This window comes from Oncorhynchus nerka, linkage group LG23 (assembly GCF_034236695.1).
Source record: "Oncorhynchus nerka isolate Pitt River linkage group LG23, Oner_Uvic_2.0, whole genome shotgun sequence".
Lineage (NCBI taxonomy): Eukaryota > Metazoa > Chordata > Actinopteri > Salmoniformes > Salmonidae > Oncorhynchus > Oncorhynchus nerka.
Window position 1 is genome coordinate 47169905 of NC_088418.1, and position 24762 is coordinate 47194666.

Sequence of the window (24762 nt, forward strand, 5' to 3'; positions counted from 1 at the left end):
ACCTGTAGGTTTTATTTCCAAATAGTATGGATGTCTCCCGCGAAGCTACACGAAACAAGATATAAACAATAGAGCTGGTAGTATCTTTATTTTAGGCCATTTAACAAGGTTGAGTTCTAGAAAACCTTTGGTTACAATCCTTCGCTCACAGAGAGTACTCAGATGATGATATACAATAAAATCTAAATAAATGCATACAATTCTGAATCAAAACAAATAGATAATGTGTCTAAGTAAATACTGAACACAGGGTCTTACAAATCAGTAGGCCTATATAATTTACTACAGTAATAAGGAACATCTTTGGAACATGCCTTTTGCTCAACAAGTGGCATTTTTATTCATTTCTAGTGTAAGCTGAATATCCTAGAAAGTGAATTATGCAGTACCTTGATTACATTCATTCATTTTTATTAGAACCAATCTGACCATTCTGACTGCCATTACATGACAGTTAACCTGAGAACAAGGCCATGTGTAGGAGAGAAGAGAAGAGAGAGATGCCTCGCATCGTATTTATCTCCACCTCTCTCAGGTGTAAAAGGAAACTTCTAAGGTCCTTCAGAAAGCACACACCACTCAGACAAAGGCACACCTTCCCAGAGCAATGTCCTGTCCCTATGTTCTGTGAGAGAGTTTGATAGAGTATATGACCATCCTCTGTGACCCAAATTGTCCTCCAACGACCCAAATTAAGAAGAAATGTGATTGTAGCTGTATTCTCATATCTCACTACCCACATCTCACATGCACAGGGCCCACTTTGGGTCCCGACCCATAGTTTAAGAAACTCTGATATACAGTATACTTCTAAAAAATATATGACAATAAGTACTTCGGTCTATGAATCAAGGAAATGAATGTAGTGTATGTGGTCAGGACTTCTGTATGATAAGTCCCAGCAGTTGAGAGACGAGGCGTAGAGCAGGCTGGCTGATGGGATAGTCGGGGGGCAACTTCTCCTCCACACAGGGCAGCTTCACATAATACCTGCAAGAGAATACCATAAAAGATGGAAGATTTATGCAATACCATTACCCGTAAGCTGGACAGTGCAGTACAATGTATACAGTATATACAATACAATTACCCTTGAGCTGAACAGTGCAGTATATATATATATATATATATATATATATATATACACTAAAAGTTATACTTTTGAATCATCTGTCCATAGAACATCTTCCTAGTGCCTTGATGATCATCCAGGTGCTTCCAAGGGCTTTTTGGCAAACTTGAGTCAACTCTTTTGACGACATGGGTCCCATTATGTCTGGCGAAAACCAAACACTGCATTCTACAGTAAGCAGCTCTTACCAACGGTTAAGCATGGTGGTGGTAGTGTGATGGTTTGGGGATGCTTTGCTGCCTCAGGACCTGGACCACTTGCCTTAATAGGAGGAACCATTTCTTCTCTGTATCAGAGAATTCTACAGGAGAATGTCAGGCAGTCCGTATGTGAGCTGAACCTGAAGCGCAGCTACTGTAGGTTATGCAGCAGGACAAGGATCCAAAACATACAATCAAGTCATGAAAATGCATAAAAAGCAACACATTTGAAGTTGTGGAATGTCCAGACCTAATCCCAATTGAGATGTTGTGGCAAGACTTGAAACGACCAGTTCAGGCTTGAAAACCCACAAATGTCACTGAGTTAAGGCAGTTCTGCATGCAAAAGTGGGCCAAAACTCCTCCACCACTACGTGAGACTGATGAACAACTACAGGAAGCATTTGGTTGCAGTCACTGCAGATATTGAGTGTAAGAGGGAAATTACTTTTTCACACAGGGGAATTGGGTGTTGGATAACTTTGTTAATTAAATAAATAAAATAAGCAGGTTCCCTTTATTTAATAGTAGGTTTAGATTGAAGATCTGATAACATTCAGTATCAAAAATATGCAAAAATAGAGAAAATCAGAAAGGGGACAATACTTTTTCGCAGCACTGCCATCTACAGACCACAAATGGAACAAACATTTCTAAGGTAGAGGAACTGGAACCATGTTTGACTGATTCTACCTCTCACCTGAACTCCTCTCTGTACTCCGTGCGGAGGTGCTGGCCAAGGTGGGAGCTGTACTTCAGGCAGGCAAGCAGAACCCTACAGCGCTGGAACAACAAAGCAGCCTGGGACGGGCTGAGAGGGGCCTGGGACCCAGACAGGACCACTACCACCTGCCGAGCCTGGTACCCCACGAACGACAGCTGTGGAGATAAATAGAGAGATACGGGGGGGGGTGACACCAACCATGAGACAGGTTGACAGAGGGAGATTCAACTAATCAGACGAGGTATCAAGTAATTGAAGTGTACATCCATTCAAATACGTAGAGGCTTACCAAAGAGGGATGAGGCTGCAGTATTCTCAGGATCCAGCCTACAGTCAGAAAATGCTCTGGAGACGGAGTTCGGCTGGCCTGCAGAAACAGAGTTGATCATTAGGCGACATACTGTACAGTTAATATGTATACTGGTGTGCAGTATATTAGCATGCTTAGGGTGTGGGAGTTTCTTTCCATTGCCCGCTATGAAGGGCACTCACCTCCTGACAGAGTACCACCAGTTCAAATAGCAGAGAGCACCCTGCATCCAGGTACTCCGCGAACAGGCCCTGCAGCTGACAGACAAGTTGTGATGGGAACATTTGAGATGAATAGAAGTTGATATTTCACGCGGAGGGATTAGCACGATGCTCAGCCTATTTATAGATTTTCCCCCTTTTCTGTTTAACGCCCATCGGTTTCCAGTGTTCTGTTTGTGCAAGATTGTAGGTTGATGGTCACTCGACGTGAATGTTACGGGATAGTTCTCTCGTCTGTCGACAGCGTTAGACACCAGACTGGATGTGCAAGGCCAAGGACACGGATTATACACTGTTGCGTGGTATGAATGGCGTTCTGATGAACACTGTGCGATTCTGCGGTCGCTGGCAAAGTCACTGCCTTTTTGTTTTGACTTCCTGCAAGCCTCTTGGGCTGATGTTTACAGAACAGTTGTCTGCTGAATAGGATACTAGGGCCTTGTCAGAGAAGGTCAGTTAGACATTTTCTCTGCTTCTGGGCTGGAGGTGTTTCCTGTTGCAACTTGTAATAAACCCGACTTGACTTTTACTGCTCTTCTCTTTTGGAAATTCCTATTACACAAGTCATAAAAAACGTATACACAACCACACAAAATGTTAATGTCCAACCAATTATATCCAGGGCCCACACTCACCTCTGAATGTGGGGGCGAGCCCTGTCTTGAGTCTGGGGAAACTCTCCTCGATCCCTGTGTCTGGCTCTGGAGCTCTGGGTCACACACCAATGCTAGTAACAGCCTGGCTGTCAGGGCACCTCTGCAGACAGGGACAACACACTCTCCTGTTAGCTATACCTCTGTGATATCAAGGGAGAGAGAGAGGGAAGGCATAAAGGAAGGAGAGAGAATGGGTGTGTGTGTACTCACTGCTTGGCCGTAAGCATGTTGAGTCGAGCCGGCTCGATCTCTGTCTCTCTGAACATCAAGGCCAGGGTCTGAACGATCAGAGTACACAGCCTGGACACAGGAGACAAAGAGGGTTAGGGGCAGAGATAAACCCATTTTGTCGTCTTCCGGGTTGGAGCGAGTGGTCGCATCCGCACTTCGGTCCGCAGGTAGTATTACATTTCATTACATTTCATTATAGTACAACGGTTTGATTTGTCTAATCTTAGCAATTTCTTCTTAGCTAGCTACATAGCCGTCTTTGTATCAAAGATAATTGCGTAATTATCGTATTTCGTCGTCCTAACGTAGTCTACACTGCTATCTGCCCAGCAGCTAGCCAGCTAGCCAGCTAGCAAACGTCCACCGTCTAGCGAATAGCAACACTGTAAAAACTATTACACTCAACTGAACGACTTGATTAGTGTAGTGTTAGCTAGCTACATAGTTGTCTTTGCCGTCTTCGTATCCAAGATAATTGTGTAGTTTAGAGTGTGTAGTCTTAGAGTGATTATCTTAATTTAATCTCCGGCGCGGCCCACGCTTGGATTGCGTCCTACCTGACAGGTCGCTCCTACCAGGTGGCGTGGCGAGAATCTGTCTCCTCACCACGCGCTCTCACCACTGGCGTCCCCCAGGGCTCTGTTCTAGGCCCTCTCCTATTCTCGCTATACACCAAGTCACTTGGCTCTGTCATAACCTCACATGGTCTCTCCTATCATTGCTATGCAGACGACACACAATTAATCTTCTCCTTTCCCCCTTCTGATGACCAGGTGGCGAATCGCATCTCTGCATGTCTGGCAGACATATCAGTGTGGATGACGGATCACCACCTCAAGCTGAACCTCGGTAAGACGGAGCTGCTCTTCCTCCCGGGGAAGGACTGCCCGTTCCATGATCTCGCCATCACGGTTGACAACTCCATTGTGTCCTCCTCCCAGAGCGCTAAGAACCTTGGCGTGATCCTGGACAACACCCTGTCGTTCTCAACTAACATCAAGGCGGTGGCCCGTTCCTGTAGGTTCATGCTCTACAACATCCGCAGAGTACGACCCTGCCTCACACAGGAAGCGGCGCAGGTCCTAATCCAGGCACTTGTCATCTCCCGTCTGGATTACTGCAACTCGCTGTTGGCTGGGCTCCCTGCCTGTGCCATTAAACCCCTACAACTCATCCAGAACGCCGCAGCCCGTCTGGTGTTCAACCTTCCCAAGCTCTGTCACGTCACCCCGCTCCTCCGCTCTCTCCACTGGCTTCCAGTTGAAGCTCGCATCCGCTACAAGACCATGGTGCTGGCCTACGGAGCTGTGAGGGGAACGGCACCTCAGTACCTCCAGGCTCTGATCAGGCCCTACACCCAAACAAGGGCACTGCGTTCATCCACCTCTGGCCTGCTCGCCTCCCTACCACTGAGGAAGTACAGTTCCCGCTCAGCCCAGTCAAAACTGTTCGCTGCTCTGGCCCCCCAATGGTGGAACAAACTCCCTCACGATGCCAGGACAGCGGAGTCAATCACCACCTTCCGGAGACACCTGAAACCCCACCTCTTTAAGGAATACCTAGGATAGGATAAAGTAATCCTTCTCACCCCCCCTTAAAAGATTTAGATGCACTATTGTAAAGTGGCTGTTCCACTGGATGTCATAAGGTGAACGCACCAATTTGTAAGTCGCTCTGGATAAGAGCGTCTGCTAAATGACTTAAATGTAATGTAATGTAAATGAGAACAGGTATGATGGAGTTTAACCATTATATTCTTGACCACTGGAGGGGGCTAGTGAGACTTGTCACCTGTCACCTACCTGACCTATTACTCCTCAGTGTAGTAGCGCCACAGAGATCCACATTAAAGCCATAATCTAGTTGCATAAAGACAAAGCTGCTTAAAATCCCCAAAGAAAACCCAGCTGGGTTCCTTAGTTAATCCACACTCAGGTGTTTCACAGAGGCACTGGTGGTGATGTTATAAAAGATAAGAGGTAGTCTTAACCAAGGATCACTGTAGTCACTCAAAATAGTCTGTCAGCTTTGTGCACACACACACACACACACACACACACACAGTGTCACTCACAGTAGGCTGTCTGCTGTGTTGGTCTCCGGCCTCTGACAGCTCCGGAGGGAGTCTTCCAGCATCGGCACCAGGAATGGAAACATGTCATTGGACTAACACACACACACACACACACACACACACACACACACACACACACACACACACACACACAGTTATGTATGGAGAAAGAAGGACAGAGAAAGAAGGACACACACAGTCACAGAAACAGACACACAGATCCATGTGATCTCACCCTCCAGAAGAGTTTCCTGAGGGTGATGCTGCGGTGTGCTGCGGTGCGGAGCTCCTGGAGGAGCAGATATAGGCTCTCCAGGCTGATGCCCTCCTGAAGCAACTCACCGCTCAGCTGTCGGAACAGGTGGGCTGTACGCTCCCAACTACACACCGACAGGGGAGGGAGTGACCATGGAACAACATGTTGGAACAGTATCTGATGGGGGAAACTATCAACTGGGGAACAGTATCAGGGCTGTCTTTCATTAGGGCAGCAAAACAAGTGTTTCTTATTGGACACGTTCAGGTGGTACCTCCCCATTTGGATCAGTTTTCTTACGTTTTGTGTCAACGGAACATGACCCTGATGGGAATACCATCAGCATCTGATAGGGGAACAGTATTTGAAAGTACCTAATGGGGGGTTGTTTCTGTGGGGAGGTGCTCAACATGACATTGCATCTCCTTCTGTAGAGGGGGTCCAACAGCAACGTTGACCTCTGGAAGAAAAACAACAACATACACACACAGTATTACAACATTATAACACACACACACACACACAGTGAATGACTCACTATAATGTAACTGTTCCAGGAGCTTTGCAGGTGCAGGTAGATCCGAGACGTAGGCGACACAGCGTACAGATGCAGCTCCGCCTCTCTCTCTCCTCCCTCCTCTTCATCCTTCTCTCCATCCCTCTCTTTGACCACCCTATCTCTCTTCAGCAGGCGAGCCAGCACCGAGCCTCTTCTCCTGGGCACCACAGGGGCCTCCGGGGGAATCTGGGTCTGGTCACCCGGGGGAGAGGGAGAGAAAGAGGGAGAGTGGAGGGAGAGGGCTGGGGCTGGGGAAACTGGATGGGGTAGAGGGCGAGGCAAGGTCAGTCTTAGACCCTGTCTCTGACCAAGTGTTTCAGGGTTAGGGCAGGAGGCTGAGCGTGTGGTCTTCAGTCGGAGCACCTCTTCCTCTTCCTCCTCCACCTCCTCCTCCTCCACCTCCTCCTCTTCCCTGTTCCTACTGGTGAGACAGAGAGATGGTACAGTCAGTGTGACTGTGTCAGAAACACACCCACACACCTTACCTAGTCAAACACACACACAATTTGAGCCACATTACACAACTCAGAGTAAGTTGTACTGTGGTAACGTATCGTGGCTCCTGGCAGGACAGCAAGGTCATGCTGTGTTAGCCCACCAGGGGGCAGAGTGAGAGGGCAGTGAAGAGGGAGGATATTCCCCTGGCACAGAGAAACAGCTACCTGATCCTGACCTGGAACCTTGACATGGTCACTCACTCAGTAAGCCTTTCTCTCACTTTCTATTGGCTCGTCACTTCTTCTCTCTCTTCTCACTCCCTTCTCCTCTCTTTCCTTCAACTCTCTTCGAAATCCCCACTGAGGAAGAGCTAGAGGAGGGTATCTTTCCATGTGGATATCTTTCCATGTGCAGATTTACTGTCATGATCCTTAGAGGAAAACCCAATTATTTAAAGAGCCTGTGTCTATACAGATGTAGGGTCTTAATTTGAGCCAGTTTTCTACAACAGGTAAATAATCCTGCAACAACAGGACATTTTCATTATTATTTTCATTTTCATTATATAATGAATGGACATTTTTGTAGGGGTTAATACCTTTTTCGTAAGGGAAAAGTCAAGAGTGACATTTCAAAATGGAAATTACAAACTTCAGGAGCATTTTTTGTCGTTGTATTTTACCCCCTTTTTCTCCCCAATTGCGTTCCTCACTCATCGCTGCAACTCCCCAACGTGCTCGGGAGAGACGAAGGTCGAGGCATGTGTCCTCTGAAACATGACCTGCCTTACCACGCTTGTTAACACCCGGACGCCAGCCGCACCAATGTGTCGTTCAACTGTAGTCAGCCTGCAGGAGCCCGGCCCACCACAAGGAGTCGCTAGAGCACAATGAGCAAAGTAAATTAACATATTTTGAGACTATTACTGTAAAAGGCTATGTTTGTTGCATCTGTTAGTGAGAGTGCTGTACCCATTTAAGTGATATGTGGTGGTGGTTCCCTACAATGACATTTAAGGGACACATCAGAGTGCCAGCCAGTCTCAAATCTTTAATGGTTGAGTGGCCATAAATGTCCTTTCAGTCTGTTTTGACGTGTAGTCACTGTCAGTTTAGAAGGCTTTATTAAGGCCTAAAGTGCAAGTGATGGAAAACATAAAATATCACTTGGTGTGCTTTAATAATTATAGAATTAAATAGTCACTATTAGCCATTTCTGATTATATTTTCAATACAATTCAACAATATAGTGCTGTATTGCTGTTTTGCTATATATCTACTGCAGCATACTGCAAATTATGGAGCATTGTGGGAAAATATTGTGGCTCATTAGCATATTTTAGGCATGCCTTGAAAGTGGCTGAATTTGTTACACCTGTTATCGAGAGTCCTGTACCAATTTAAGTGATATGTGGTAGTAGTTCCCTAACAATTCAATGTATATAGGGAACAGATCAAATTGGCAGCTGGCTTTTTACCTTTACAATGTCTGACCATTTATCCATGTCCATTCGATCTGTTTTTCCCTGCCAGTTTGGAAGCCTTTGCTTAGGCCTCTAGAAGTGCAAGTGATATAACAGCTAATATTCATTGAATATGCTGTAATATGCAAACGCCTACAGCCAACCTGCTTGCTCTAATCCCTTGTAGTTACAGTAAAATAGAATAGAAAACACATTCTAACCGTTTAATAGCCACTTTTACTGTATTGTACTCTGTTTCATTGCTCTGGCATCAAGTTACTGTGAATATGTCGGTAATATATTGCCTCTATCCAGAGATAGAGATATATCACGAGATGTCTTGTTGTAATAAAAATGATTTTGAAGACCAATGTATCCTTAACTACAAAAACATTTTCACTAACGATTACAGATTTTCTTTACTTGCTATGACTGTGATATTTTTTTTATCAACCTTGGTTGAAACGTACGTTTATAAGGACAAGAGCGCCCACTAAATAACCAAAATGAAATTCTGCAAAGAACACTGGGTAATATATCACTGCATGGGAAATTCCAGTAATATACTGTAAATTAGATTACAGTAACATGTTTATTACTGTAAAATGTATTACAGTAGCTGTACTGTGAAATTAATTACAGTAACTTACTCCTGGCCAATTGCTGCCAGTAAGTTATTGTACATTTTACAGGAAATGATTCACAGTGTAGGTTTGGGGCATCATATGTACTGATGCACATAGTCTACTAAGACTTCCTTGCCTTTAACTTGACATGTTACCAATAGTCTATATAGACTTTTCAACTCCTGGTGGAGCACAGTCTCAGTGTACAGTATATTGACTTGACTACATGAAGCTTGTGCCAACTTCTGTGTGTTGTATCATGCTGACAGCAGCTCCTTCATGGCTGTTACATCTTCTGATGATTACTGACACTGTTCAGAGACTGTCTCACAGCTCAGCGGATGGATGTGTGTGTTAATGACCTCCCAGGGGACAGTGTGTGTGAGAGAGAGAGAGAGAGAGAGACCTTCCCAGAGTTAGATGGAGACAGGAAGACGTTTATGCACTAGCTGGTTAAGACACATGAAAGACCATTCCACATGCACACTGGTTCTGGTTGTCCTCTGTGGATCCAGGACAGGGAGAGAGCACTCACATGTGCATGGACACACACACACACACACAAATGAACAGAAACACACTGGTCAGACTAAGAGCACGTTTTAGTAGGTGTTTTACTGCAGTAATAGGGTTTTTAGTACCCTAGCAACGGGTGAATGACGTCAGAGTACCTCACCTACTTCCTCCCGTTTCTAAGCAGTTAGGATCTGCTTGTCTGTTATGTGAATTATAGACACACGCACAAGCGCGCACACACACACATTGTCGGGAATGGGCTCGTAAGTAAGCATTCCACAGTAAAGTCTACACCTGTTATATTCGGTGCATGTGACCAATAAAATGTGATTTGATTTGAGAATCACTGGATTTGTGTGTGGCTGTGGTGAATGTTGATATAGTTTATATTATTTGTCTCTATTTGTGTATACAGTATGCCGTCTGTACTGTGCGTTGTGAATGCTGGCCTTTAAATGTGTATCTGTACCTGAGTGTGACGTATTTTGTACTATGCACTTATGATTTAAATTGTTGAGCGTATGTAAAAGCAGAGAACCTGATCTGAAACTCTCTACGCTCTCCTCTGGTGCACATTAAACAGTCATGAGCCACATGAGCAGCCTGAGCACCCCACCCAGCAGTCTGTAGCAAGCAGCCTGGAGAACCTGAAGTAGCCTGCCTCCTCTTAGCAGCCACACTCACATTACAGCCTGCAGGACCAACCTGGCCTCTATCCCTGCTCCACCTCCTTCAAAACCTCCAGCAATATCTCCACCTCCCTCTCTCCCTATACTCCCTCTCTCCTCCCTATACTCCCTCTCTCCTCCCTATACTCCCCCTCTCCAAGCCCCTTACATTCCCCCGCATTGAGAGTCAGGAAGACAGACCTGAGAGAATGACCTACTACCGTCACCCATCCCTGTAAAATACAGCTTTTGTCCTTCGGCAAGGATACGAGAGAGAGAGAGAGAGAGAGAGAGAGAGAGAGAGAGAGAGAGAGAGAGAGAGGTGGGGGGAATGTCTGAAAACAGATAAGACACATCTCGTCACACAGACTTACTCGGATTCACTGTTGTCTTTGTTTTTATCCCGTCTAGTTCACTTCCCAGATGAGTCTGTTATCATGTTTAGTGTTTTCCCAGATGAGTCTGTTATCATGTTTAGTGTTTTCCCAGATGAGTCTGTTAACATGTTTAGTGTTTTCCCAGATGAGTCTGTTATCATGTTTAGTGTTTTCCCAGATGAGTCTGTTTTCATGTTTAGTGTTTTCCCAGATGAGTCTGTTTTCATGTTTAGTGTTTTCCCAGATGAGTCTGTTATCATGTTTAGTGTTTTCCCAGATGAGTCTGTTATCATGTTTAGTGTTTTCCCAGATGAGTCTGTTATCATGTTTAGTGTTTTCCCAGATGAGTCTGTTCTTATGTTTAGTCTACTTTTATATACTTACTGATTCTAATGTGGGAAATTATTGCTTCTTTTTGTCACTTGCCGATTACCTCTTCACGTAAAGTGACTTTAATTCTAATTATTATTAACTTCTCCCGATTGTAAGGCAACAGGCAGCTGCTGCTAAATTGTCTGCAAAGCAATCTCAAAATATTGATCCAGTTTCTAAGCAACAGGTGCTACATACAGAGACACGCCCATTCACAAAGAGAACGGCAGCAGGCCAACCACAGGACCTTACAGTGCCTTTAGAATGTTGACACTCTTTGACTTTCTACACATTTAGTTGTGTTACAAAGTGGGATTCAAATAGATTTAACTGTCACTTTTTTTGTCAATGATCCAAACACAGTACTCTGTAATGTCAAAGTAAAATGATGTGATTAGATAAGTATTCAACCCCCTGAGTCAATACAGCGATTACAGGTGTGAGTGTTTTTGGGTCAGTCTACAAGACCATGAACGGCATACCGGGATTGTACAATATTTGCCCATTATTCTTTTGTAAATTCTTAAAGCTCTGTCAAGTTGATTGTTGATCAATGCTAGACAGCCATTTTTAAGTCTTGCCATAGATTTTTAAGGCAATTTAAGTTAAAACGGTAATTAGCTAACTCAGAAACATTCAATGTCATCTTGGTGAGCAACTCCAGTATATATTTGGCCTTGTGTTTTAGGTTATTGTCCTGCTGAAAAGCAAATCTGTTTCCCAGTGTCTGTTGGAAAGCAGACTGAACCAGGTTTAACTCTAGGATTTTACTGTGCTTAGTTCTATTCCATTTATTTACATTTACTTGCTAGTCCTTGCCAATGACAAGCATAACCGCAATACGATGCAGTCACAACATGCTTGAAAATATTAAGAGTGGCACTCAGTGATGTGTTGTGTTGGATTTTCCCCAAACATAACGCTTTCTATTCAGGACAAAAAGTTATTTCTTCTCAAGTTTTTCGCAATGTTACTATAATGCCTTATTGCAAACAGGATGCATGTTTTGGAATATTTTTATTCTGCACAGGCTTCCTTCTTTTCACTCAGTTGTTTAGGTTAGTATTGTGGAGTAATTACAATGTTGGTGTAGTTACTCCACTGTGACAGTTTTAAAGTCACCATTGGCCTCATGGTGAAATCCCTGAACGGTTTCCTTCCTCTCCGGCAACTGAGTTAGGAAGGACGCCTGTGTCTTTGTAGTGACTGGGTGTATTGTTACACCATCCAAAGCATAATTGCTCAAAAGGGATATTCAGTGTCTGCTTCTTTTTTTCACCCATCCACCAATAGGTGCCCTTCTTTGCGAAGCATTAGAAAACATCTCTGGTCTTTGTGGTTGAATATGTGCTTGAAATTCACTTCTCGGCTGAGGGATCTTACAGATAATTGTATGTGTGTACAGAGATGGGGTAGACGTTCAAAAATCATGTTAACCACTAACCACTATAGTCCATGCAACTTAGTATGTGACCTGTTAAGCCAATGTTTACTCCTGTATCTATTTAGGCTTGCCATAACAAAGGGGTTGAATGCTTATTGACTCAAGACATTTCAGCTTTTCATTTTTTATGAATTTGTAAACAAATATGAAAATAAAATTCCACTTTGACACTATGGGTTATTGTGTCTAGAACAGTGACACAACATTTCAATGTAATCCATTTAAAACTCAGACTGTAACACAACAAAATGTGGGAAAAGTTACAGTAAGAGGTGTACATAGTATCGTCATTCATATCGGCACATACCGCTGTTGCCAAGTTGCCTACAGCCCCCACCTGCCTACGCAAACACACAAAGCGTCTCTCTAGCTATCTGTGTTGGCCGTGGTGTTGCAGCTCATGTACCCATGTCACATGCTACCACTAAGAAAGGCTTAGACAGTAAATAAACCAGACTATCTGTGAAACCACAGAACCATGTTCAGGCCTGCAGTCTGTCTCACGATGGTCCATGGCCTGACCTGTGTTGTATTGACAGACTGACTGTCTCCTGTAACAGTAGGATAATGGGATCTCACTGTATAATGCAGAAAAGGCCCTCTAGCCAGCGTCAGCCTGGAAGACAGCGTCATGGCTGTTGAATGGGAATGGACAGCAGGTCTCACCTCATGGGGACAGGGGAGACGTTCCACCCGTCTCTATCTGGGGGTTCTGAGAGGGTCGACAGGAGAGTTCCACCAATACCTTGAGAGAGACAGAGAGAGATGGGGAGAGAGAGAGTAGGGGGAGAGTGAGAGGGACAGAGAGAGATGGGGAGAGAGACAGAGTAGGGGGAGAGTGAGAGGGACAGAGAGAGATGGGGAGAGAGACAGAGTAGGGGGAGAGTGAGAGGGACAGAGAGATGGGGAGAGAGAGACAGAGTAGGGGGAGAGTGAGAGGGACAGAGAGAGATGGGGAGAGAGACAGAGTAGGGGGAGAGTGAGAGGGACAGAGAGAGATGGGGAGAGAGACAGAGTAGGGGGAGAGTGAGAGGGACAGAGAGAGATGGGGAGAGAGACAGAGTAGGGGGAGAGTGAGAGGGACAGAGAGAGATGGGGAGAGAGACAGAGTAGGGGGAGAGTGAGAGGGACAGAGAGAGATGGGGAGAGAGACCGAGTAGGGGGAGAGTGAGAGGGACAGAGAGAGATGGGGAGAGAGACAGAGTAGGGGGAGAGTGAGAGGGACAGAGAGAGATGGGGAGAGAGACAGAGTAGGGGGAGAGTGAGAGGGACAGAGACAGGGGAGAAGGATGCAGAGAGGTTTATGAGATCACTCTATGTAAACGGAAGCCCTTACATTGATGAGACCCGGTAATTTATACTTAACTGGGAAACAGTTGTCGAATGGGCAGAATGAGAGAGAGAGGAAGGTAGACTGAAAAAGAAAGAGGAAGGCAGATGGAGGCTGAGAAAGAGAGAGGAAACAGAGAGAAAAAGAGAGAAAAAGAGAGAGGGAAAGAGGAGAGAGAAAAAAGATGGAGGGGGAGAGAGGGTGTGTGGAGAAGGAATTTCTCATCTCTTTGGAGAGAACAGGCTTTGGGAATGTAGCAACAGTGACAGTGACGTGTCAGAGAGGATAATGTGAATTCCTGTGTGTGTGTGTAAGTGCCTAAGCATCACACTTTCACTGATACGTAAACTCCTAACTCTCCTAGCCCTAACCCTTACACAGGTAAGCCCCTGGCACACGCAGCGCAATCCAGCCAAAGGCAGCCTAACCCAGGTCAGGGCAGGCCGTTGGCTGTAGGGCAGGTGGATGCATGGCAGGGAGAGAGAGACTACCTCTATGTTAGCAAACATACGGTACGTCAATGCTATAGGGTTTAAGAAGCTTACAGCAGAGGGAAGTGAGGATTTGACGGTGCAGATAGGCTGGAGTATGACAGACAGAGCAGCAATGTAATGAAAAACTGTCATTTACACGGTAATTTGGGCTATTAGAATCAGTAGAATACTCAGAATTGTTTTACTGCAGCAGACAAATGATGGTGCGTTGCGGGGAAAGAATTGCTGTATTTCGAAAGGTACTGTACTTCCACCCCACAGAATACAGTACCGCATCTTTAGAGCTCCAAAAACCTTTTGACCACTAGCAGGTGCATGGTATGCTTGTTTCTGGCTCATTAACATATTTTGAGGCGTGCCTTGTAAGAGGCTACATTTGTGCACCCATGAGTGAGAATGCTGTATCAATTGAACCGTTATGTGGTTATAGTGCCCCTTCTTTTTTACATTTATAGGGAACAGATTGAAGTGGCAGCAAGGCTTAAACCTTAAAGTTAGCATTATGACTCTGGTTGGTGACCATTTTCTATGGTTGCTTTCTCCCCAATTGATAGTTACAGTCTTGCCCCATTGCTGAAACTCCCGTACGGACTTGGGAGAGGCGAAGGTCGAGAGCCATGCGTCCTCCGGAACACGACCCTGCCAAGCCGCACTGCTTCTTGACACACTGATCGCTTAACCCAGAAAACAGCCATACCAATGTGTCGGAGGAAACATCGTACAACTGGTGACCGAACTCAGCGTTCATGCGCCCGGCACGCCACAACGAGTAGTTAGAGCGCGATGGAACAAGGACATCCCGGCCGGGCCAACCCCCCCCCCCCCAACCTAGACGACGCTGGGCCAGTTGTGTGCTGTCTCATGGGTCTCCAAGTCACAGCCGGCTGCGACACAGCCTGGGATCGAACCCGGGTCTGTAGTAACCGCTGCGCCACTTGGGAGGCCTTTTCTATCCTTTTCTTTGGACGAACCAGGAGGCAGTAACAGTGGCTTGACCGTGGCTGGTGCTGCTTTTCAGGTCCAGCGGAAATGCCTGAAGGACTGGATAAGACGGAAGGGTAACAGTGGCTTGACCACGGCCCGACATGAGTCCGAACCCCCCCAGTATCCAGAATGAGCAACGGACCAGCTGACTTGCGGCGAGTAGAGTGTTGCCGAGGCAAGGCTTACTCCCTCTACCCTAGGTCTCGTCCCCTGCCTTCCTTTTTTTTCCAGCTGCCCTCAGGCCACCACCAACCAGACCAGGACCAGCAGACCGCCAACCACCCAGGGCAGACAAGCCAGCATCACCCCCGGAACCAGAGGTGAGGAGGAAGGACCAAAGACAGCAACCTATGCCTGGCACGAGCAGATCACATGGGAGTCCCTCCATTGACCTACGGGTCACGGGCTTCCAGGTATGTCCTTCCTTCCTCTGAAGAACTGGAGCAGACTCAAAACCCACCACCTACCTGAACAAGATGAGCGGGATGAACCCAGGAGTGATGTACCGCTACAACACAGTGAGGCTCACGCTAATCCCCAACAAGGAGGCTGCTGAGGACAGTACTGTCAATCGCTGGGGAGCAGCAGGAGCAGCAGCAACAACCGCCAGACCAAAAACCATGACCTGCCTGAAATTCGGCAGGGCAGTTCTACAGAGAGGTATGGGCTTTGTGCCGTCTGAACTGCGTGGTGAAAACACAGGGCCACAATAATCATTTGAAGCCAGTTTCAAGACCCCCCAGTTACTAGAACAGTTTTGGTTGAAATTCAGAAACTGCAAAGATACAGCCCTTTTTAACAAACTCTATACCCCCTCTTCAACAAAACATCCAAGGTAGTTACAGTACAGTTTCACAATGAATGCATTCAGGACTACGACAAACAAGTTTGGTTAAGCAGGTTTGCTATCCTCAGGTCAGTGGCTAGGAGTGTCCTGGACGCAACCCCAGCACCATCACGCTGGGAAATAGAGGCTCCGTCCACTACTACGGCATGCCCAAACTGTGTAGGAACTGCGGCCAACTGGGCCATCAGCCCGCATTCTGCACAGTCATCATCTGCAATATCTGTAAATACTACCACGAGCATACCCCCTCTTCGACTGTACCTCCACATGCCCCTTCAACCTGTGTGGGAAACTGGGCCATTTCTTCTGAACCTACCCAGTTCCTGCACCGGCAGGGCAAGGGCTAATGCCACCAACCCAAATTGCAAACCCACCAACCCCCCCACCCCCTCCATCAGACAACAGCAACGAAGACCCAGACCTTTCCACAACCACCCAAGACATGTCAGAGACAGCTCCTATCCCTGTCACCACCCAAGACGTGCCAGAAACAGCCCCCATCCCTGAAGGTACTTCTAACGTTGCACCCCCAATGAATCCCTTCCTTGCCACCTCCATCCCCGCCAAACCCCTGGTCAAAGTGAAGCCGGTTTTGAGAGAGGTCATACAACCGGAAGACCCCCTCACCACACAACTCCAGTTCTTAGAGGATGACGACGACCCAAACTGGACAAAAATTACCAAACGGAAAAGACCAGATAAACAACAGACCAACAAGAGACCAGACCAAATGACCACTCCAGAACCTAAACCCAGACGCCAGCAAACTCAACACCCCAGACCACTCATCATACCCCCTCCCCCCCGGTCCATTACTTTCTCTGATCGCTCCTTCCTACACCTTACTGTCCCTGATTCCCCACTTCCACCACCAACAGCCCCTGACCATACCCCCTACTGCCCCTGACTCTTCCCCCTGCTCCTTAGCAACCCAGATCCAGGAGGCATGTTAACTCCAGCACCAATCCTGGACACAGCACCGAACAACCACAACTGCCAATTCCTTTCAGTAACTGCCAGCCCTTCCCCTCCGCCAACACAAAGACACATTGTGACTGACTGACTGACTGAATAGACTGACATATTTTGATATTTTTTTTAATTAATTGATTGCTTTTGTTTTTGTTTGATTGAATGACCATGTATTTTTTTGCCTAATTTGAATTGATAACTTATTGTTTGAAAAGTTTACTATTTGGAATGTTTTATTAGTGATGGATTGAATTTTAACTTGTTGAACATTTTAAACTGAAATGATTTTTGGAATAACCAAATCAAATTACCTTAAACCTTAAAGTTGACCTTTGGGTCTAGGGATCCCTTGTGTGTATGCTTGCTCCTCACGTTGTCTTTCCTTCCCTCTACATATCCCAACCCAGCGCCAGTTCCTGTTTCTCCCAGGTCCACAGCACTAGACCCAACACCAACCCAGGTTTTCCCGATCTCAGCACCAACCCTGGACACAGCACCGACCAACTACAACTGCCACTTTCATCCAGCAACTGCCAGTTCAGAACCCACCCCTTCCCCTCCCCCAACACAAAGACACTAACACACCATCAACCACTCAACCAGACTAACCATGTCTGACTGACTGACAAATTGACAGACTGTTACTGAGTTGGAGGCGGACGTGGCCACGCAGTCATGCGTGAACAGGGAGTACAGGAGGGGGCTGAGCATGCACCCTTGTGGGGCACCTGTGTTGAGGATCAGCGTAGTGGAGATGTTGTTTCCTACCTTCACCACCTGGGGGCGGCCCATCAGGAAATCCAGGACCAGGTTGCACAGGATGGGGTTCACACCCAGGTCCCCAAGCTTAATGATGAGCTTGGAGGGTACTACGGTGTTGAAGGTTAACCTATAGTCAATGAACAGCATTCTTACATAGGTTTTCCTCTTGTCCAGATGGGATAGGGCAGTGTGAATGCAATGTGATGGCAATTTCGTAATCTGTGGATGGAGGCGGGACGTTTATTGTAGTGGGTCTAGGGTGTCAGGTGAGGTAGAAGTGATGCGATTCTTAACTAGCCTCTCAAAACACTTCATGATGACATAAGTGAGTGCTACGGGGCAATAGTCATTTAGTTAAGGTACCTTAGCTTTCTTGGGTACAGGAACAATGGTGGACATCTTGAAGCAAGTGGGGACATAAACGGAAACATTAACACTCCAGCCAGATGGTCTGCGCAAGAAAACGCGTCTAGGGATGCCGTCTGGGCAGGCAGCCCTGCGAGGGTTAAAACACTTAAATGTCTTACTCTCGTCGACCATGGAGAACGAGAGCCCACAGTCCTTGGGAGCTGGCCGCGTCAGTGGCACTGTATTATCCCCAAAGCAGGTGAAGAAGGTGTTTAGCTTGTCCGGGAGCAAGACTTTAGTGTCCGCGACATGGTTGGTTTTCCTTTTGTAATCCGTGATTGTCTGTAGACCCTGCCACATACGTCTCGTGTCTGAGCCATTGAATTGCGACTCTTGGCTCTGTACTGCGTTTTGCCTGTTGAATTGCCTTACGGAGGGAATAACTACACTGTTTGTATTCGACCATATTCCCAGTCACCTTGCTGTCGTTAAATGCGGTGGTTTGTGCTTTCAGTTTTGCACGATTTGATTAAATTAAGTTGCATCGATTATTTATTGTTTGAATTGTTCATTTTTTAAGGTTATGTATATTTGATTTGAAAAGTTTACATGTAATGAATTATGGAAAAATGTACCTAAATTGCCATGCCCTGTATCAATGGTGTAATTTATAGATGAGATGGATATGAAGTGTGAAAATGGTAATATAGGTACCATTGACTTGCATTGGATTTGTGCCGCAAATGCTAAAAGGTTAGCGTTTGAAACAGCGGCCAGGTATACAAAGCCAAAGCATGGCTTGCTGTCATACCTTGACAGATTCTCAATTGGGCTAGTCTGTCCTCTTCTCGACTCCTCCGTCCTCCCCTCCTCCGTAAAACGTAAACCGGTAAGTGGTCGAGTGATCGAGGAGAGTGTCACTTCGTTAGTTGGCAAGCAAAGGAGTCTGCTGCCCTCTTCAATAACTTACTTCGACAGAGGATGCACAAGAGCATCTTCGCGGCAGGTAGCGCAGAAGTGTTTTATGATCCGCCACGCCCCTTTGAATCAGCCGTTTTCTCGAAGGAGAAAAGCATGCAAACGTTAAAAAACGATACGCTACTTACCCTTTTCTCTATGAAATGTCTTCACAACTAGATACATTTGTTTTTATCATTTTACGCATTTACTTCGGGATTCCAGCCCTGTAAACATAATTTTGCCTTATATCATGCAAATGGAAAAGGAGAGTCACAAGTGCATTTGTTTACACGTTTCCTCTCTTTGCCTCCGCTACTCGATTACCTTTGACCTTTTTCAAAAAGAGGCGAGGAGAGGATGGAGGAGAGGAGGCTAGCAAACAAATTAACTCCCCATGTCCATAGACTGCTTACAGGGTAAGGAAACCAATAAAGTGCATTCAGAAGGTGTTCAGACCCCTTGACTTCTTTCACATTTTGTTATGTTACAGCCTTATTCTAAAATTGAATTTTTTTTAAAAACCTCGTCAATTTACACACGATACCCCATAATGACAAAGCTAAATAATAATAATAATAATAATTTTTTACATAATTATTCAGACCCTTTGATGTGAGACTCGAAATTGAGCTCAGGTGCATCCTACTTCCATGGATCATCCTTGTGATGTTTCTACAACTCGATTGGAGTCTTCCTGTAGTACATTCAATTGATTGAACATGATTTGGAAAGGCACACACCTGTTTATATAAGGTCCCACAAAAATCAAGCCATGAAGTCGAAGGAATTGCCGTAGAGCTCTGAGACAGGATTGTGTTGAGGCACAGATCTGGGGAAGGGTGCCAAAAAATGTCTGCAGCATTGAAGGTCACAAACAACACAATGGCTCCATCATTCCTAAATGGAACAAAGTTTGGAACCACCAAGACTAGCTGGGTGCCCAGCCAAATTAAGCAATAGGAGGAGAAGGGCCTTGGGCAGGGAGGTGACCAAGAACCCAATGGTCACTCTGACAGAGCTCCAGAGTTCCTCTGTGGAGATGGGAGAACCATCTCTGCAGCACTCTACCAATCAGGCCTTTATGGTAGAGGGGCCAGACGGAAGCCACTCCTCAGTAAGAGGCATATGACAGCCCACTAGGAGTTTGCTAAAAGGCACCTAAAGGACTCTCAGACCAGGAGAAACAAGATTCTCTGGTCTGATGAAACCAAAATTGAACTCTTTGGCCTGAATACCAAGTGTCATATCTGGAGGAAACCTGCCACGATCCCTACAGTGAAGCATGGTGGTGGCAGCATCATGCTGTGGGGATGTTTTTCAGCGCAGGTACTGGGAGATTAGTCAGGATGAAGGGAAAGATGAATTTAGCAAAGTACAGAGAGATACTTGATGAAAACCAGCTCCAGAGCGCTCTGGACCTCGGACTGGGGCAAGGCAGCTCAGGAGTGGTTTCAGGACATGTCCTTGAGTGGCCCAGCCAGAGCCTGGACTTGAACCCGATCGAACATCTCCGGAGAGACCTCAAAATATCTGTGCAGCAACGCTCCCCATCAAACCTGACAGAGCTTGAGAGGATCTGCAGAGAAGAATGGGAGAAACTCCCCAAATAAAGGTGTGCCAAGCTTGTAGCGTCATACCCAAGAAGACACGAGGCTGTAATCGCTGCCAAAGGTGCTTCAACAAAGTACTGAATAAAGGATCTGAATACTTATGTAAATGTAATATTTCAGTTATGTTTTATTACTTTTATGCAAACATTTCTAAAAACCTGTTTTTCCTTTGTCATTATGGGTTATTGTGTGTAGATTGATGAGAAGAAGAAAAAGGATAAGGCTGTAATGTAAGAAACAGGTAAAAGTGAAGGGTCTGAATACTTTCCGAATGCACTGTATGTCATTTTCTATCCCTTAAACATTGAGGGGGGGGGGGAATTCTTCACACCTTATTCACACTGATAATATCAGGATGTATGATGATAAACCTATCAACCTAAATGACTAATTTCTCTGAACAGGGGAAAACAACCATCAACAAATTCACTGAGAATACAATACATAGTATGAAGAAACATTACACTGAGCCGCAGCTCCATACTACTTGCCAGACATAAAGAACTGATACTATTTACTGGTTGTTTGAGAAGAATTGGTGTGGGGGGGTCAGTGGGTGGTTTTAGATTTTGGGGGGAGGGGATTCATCATGTCTTACTCATTATTAGGTAGAAGTTTGGTCCAAATCGGATGTTTGGTACTATATTTATTGAATATTATATGAATCCTTTAAATGAAAATGACCAATTGGGTGCAATCCAATAGCTTAGCCCTTTATGTTGGATGTACTGTTACAAGATGACATGTCATAACCTGGGTCGTTTATTTGCTTCTTGTGAAGTAAATTTGCCGCGGTACACATCTGAATGCACTTATGACTCCTTCCTATGCTCAACAAAATAACAATCATTTCCCCATTATCTCCAAACTGTTCCCTTTCAACAATTTAGCCCTATCCATATAGGCCAATTCCCACAAGTGTACATGGTTAATTTCTCAGAAATCAAATTATATTTCAACAAAATAAAGCAGGAATGCTAATCTTATCTATACCTAACTACATAAGTGATTTCAAAACCATTTGAGATGCTGGGTGTAAATAGCTTTCTGAAATGACATGGAGAGACAACCCTACAGTAAAATACATTCATTCATTTACTTCATTACAATTATGATTGCATTTACTTTTGTTTTTACAGTATAATACAGTAAATTGTATGATATTGTACTGTGTCTCATTACCAAGTATATTACAGTAGGTGTACTGTTATATGAAATTCATGACAACCCCTTTACGGTGTAACTTACCTGTTATACCCTGATTCAGAGAGAGAGAGAGCGAGAGAGAGAGAGAGAGAGAAAATCAGTTGTTCTTTACCTTCCGTGGAGGGGGAGATGGGCCAGTGCTGGCGAGGAGAGGGGACGGGAGGAACGCGAGGTTCTCCTCTGAGCAGACCATTTTTCTTCCCAGATGGCTTTGCAGTGGCGTAGACCACACGAATGTGCTGCGAGCGCTCCCGGTCCCGGCCACTGAGGAACTCTGGTAGATCATTGACCTGGAAAGCAGGACCAGAACTGCTGTCTTATTTGGAGCAGAATCATTGACAGAAGTGACCAGAGAAGTGATCAGAGAAGTGATCACTCATTAAAACTTTGTTTAAGCATCATTGTTTCTGGGAGGTCCTTGGGAGCTGTGATGACATTCGAGGACAGTAGGTTACATCTGAATCTGAATCATTATGTGAATGTGAACGGTCTCTCGGGACAATATATGAGGACACCATTTGGGAACAATATCTGGAGACAGTAGAAGGACAGTCTCCCAGCCGCACTGACTTGCAGAAGCTTTGCTCCTCCTGGTTCTGCCACAGGAAACAGCTTGCTCTGGTTACTGACTGACTGTCACACACACACACACACACACACACACACACACACACACACACACACACACACACACACACACACACACACACACACACACACAAAGAAACACCCACACACAAAAACACATGGGATTACACTCGCACACACACAAACACACATACTGTACACACTCTCTCTCCCTTTCTGGACTGGCAGACTATACTGTGAGAAAGAGGCAGGGTGAGCTAATTCAAACAGCATTAACTGTAGATGGGAAACACTGGTAAACTGGAAACCAGTGACATAAGGTAATAATGGCCAGGTAATAACACTAATTTTCCATGCTTAAATCATTTCCAGCTTATTTTGGGCCTGCAGTCACTTATTTTGGGCCAACAGTCACTAAAAGTACAGCGCCCAGAGTAGTTTTTTCTGATGAATTGCTGTGGTGAGGAAAAACTCCTTGCCCTGACCCTTGACCTATAACCTAGAGGCTGTCTGTTATTGTATTCTATTCCAATTTCCATGTGCTTCTGCCCACATGTTTACACGTTAGTCACACATTTTTGTAGTAAAAAAACACCTCTCCTTGATAAAAAAAAAGAGGAACACACACCACACATATTTTCAAGCCAAGGCCCCATGTTCTCTAGCCAGTCTGTTTGTGCTATAATGCAAATATTTGTCATGACAATGGACAAGTTAATTTTGCATCGCCCGGTGCCCCAGCTGGGTGGAGTTTGATCATTTTAAACCATTCCATTGGTCCTGAAGTGTAATCTCCATCCTCTGAGCACAGGGCAATGCAAAATGATCTCATCCAATGAGTGTCAAGGAGTTTGAATAATAACACAAAGCAGACTGCCACTCAGGCTACATTGCTGTCTAATTTGATCTCATCCACACACTGTGTGGTAGTGAGGTCTCTTCGGGTCTCCTCAGCCTGTGTTCATGGTTATCATGCTTGCCTCTGTCCAGGCTATCAATAGGTCAGGCTATCAAAGCCACTGTGTCTGCCATAAGCAGTTAAATAGGGCTTAACATGACAGGATCAGCAGCACAGCGTCCTGTCACTATACTTAGCCCAGGCCCAGGGCGGTAGGGAGGGCAGACAGTACCGGACACTAATTATACAAAGGTCAAACAGAGAGATAACAGAGAATTAGAGAACGGGTCAAATGACATACAGTATGTTCAGTATATAATCAGGAATCAGGAATAACTCCTGTGTGTGTGTGTGTGTGTGTGTGTGTGTGTGTGTGTGTGTGTGTGTGTGTGTGTGTGTGTGTGTGTGTGTGTGTGTGTGTGACCAAACAAGTCAAGCCAATCAAGAATGGTTTTGTTGTTTGGCCAATAAAAATAGATATTATGCATAAAGGCAAGTCATAGAAGTCACTAAAGTTGTTGATGTTTGCATTACACAATATTCCAACATTGTATTTATGTCCCAACACATATCATAACTCTCTAGGCAGTCCTTACCAACTCGATGTCTCGGATGTGTCTGAAATCGACCGCGGTTGTGAGGGTGCGCGGCGGGTACTCAGCCAGATACACACACTCATCGCTGAGAACGACATGCATGAACACCTTATTCACCCTCTCCGAGACCACCACGCACGGTTCATATGCGCGGATCCGCTCATACACCCCGCGCTCGGTGTTCCTCTTGAGAAATGAGTCTAGTTTACTGTTGCGCCTGCACTGCAAGCCTCCCGCACCTGTCATGGCCATGGGCATATTGAGCACAGCCGGGGCACCAACGGAGCTCACCTGCCACTTGCATCAGAGAAACACGAACGGAGAGAAGAGACGCGCATTCCTTGGTCTTTGTTCACTAGAGTTTTAGAGCTACTTCCACTCTCTGTGAGTTGCGATAGCAGTGCTACACACCACGGGATAGGGTAACCTAGGTGATATTACATCCATGGCTTGATCGTTAAGAAACGTACCGCCCGTGCGCTCTTCATCCCTGCGCTCCCCAACCTGAGTTGTTCTAAACTTCATTGGTTATATATAAAGCTCTTCGCTGATTGGTTGACACCCTGCCACCTCTGCTCCTCCTGTACCTACGTTACTGTCTTTAGAGGTCAGTGTAGCCGCAGCGGCCCTCGGGTGTAAACGTTACCTCACAGGGAGGAGGGACATGAGGGGACTTGTCCCCTATTGACATCAGTCCATTTACAGGTACCTGAGAGCGAAAGTTAGGATTCCTTCCTGGAGTTAATTGATTATTGTGGTCATATAGCGCCACCTAATGGATGTTATGATGGTTTTCATCTAGAAGAGAAATATGGTGGGTGAGTGACAGTGTGAACAAACAGGTGGCAGAAAGAGAATTCACTAGCTATGTCATTTGAGAAAGGGTCGTTTTGAATTTATT

General features: G+C 45.5%; 1 protein-coding gene across 4 annotated transcripts; it reads right to left on the reverse strand.

The window, feature by feature from the left end:
* Positions 1-69: 69 nt before the first annotated feature.
* lg23h12orf56 (linkage group 23 C12orf56 homolog) lies at positions 70-24470 on the reverse strand. 4 transcript variants are annotated; one of them, XM_029630206.2, is made up of 13 exons: positions 23862-24467; positions 21892-22069; positions 12933-13011; positions 6343-6784; positions 6179-6264; positions 5784-5928; positions 5549-5640; positions 3454-3543; positions 3223-3343; positions 2549-2617; positions 2346-2423; positions 2033-2211; positions 70-990 (listed from the first exon to the last, which is right to left on the reverse strand). In XM_029630206.2, the coding sequence occupies exons 1-13, from the start codon at positions 24117-24119 to the stop codon at positions 876-878; spliced, it is 1932 nt and encodes a 643-aa protein (XP_029486066.2). In that variant the 5' UTR covers positions 24120-24467; the 3' UTR covers positions 70-875. The 4 variants fall into 4 exon arrangements, with proteins under 4 accessions (XP_029486066.2, XP_029486065.2, XP_029486067.2 ...); XM_029630205.2 differs by having other exon boundaries at positions 2549-2623; positions 23862-24466; XM_029630208.2 differs by having other exon boundaries at positions 903-990; positions 2026-2211; positions 2549-2623; positions 23862-24470.
* Between the last annotated feature and the right edge of the window lie 292 nt (positions 24471-24762).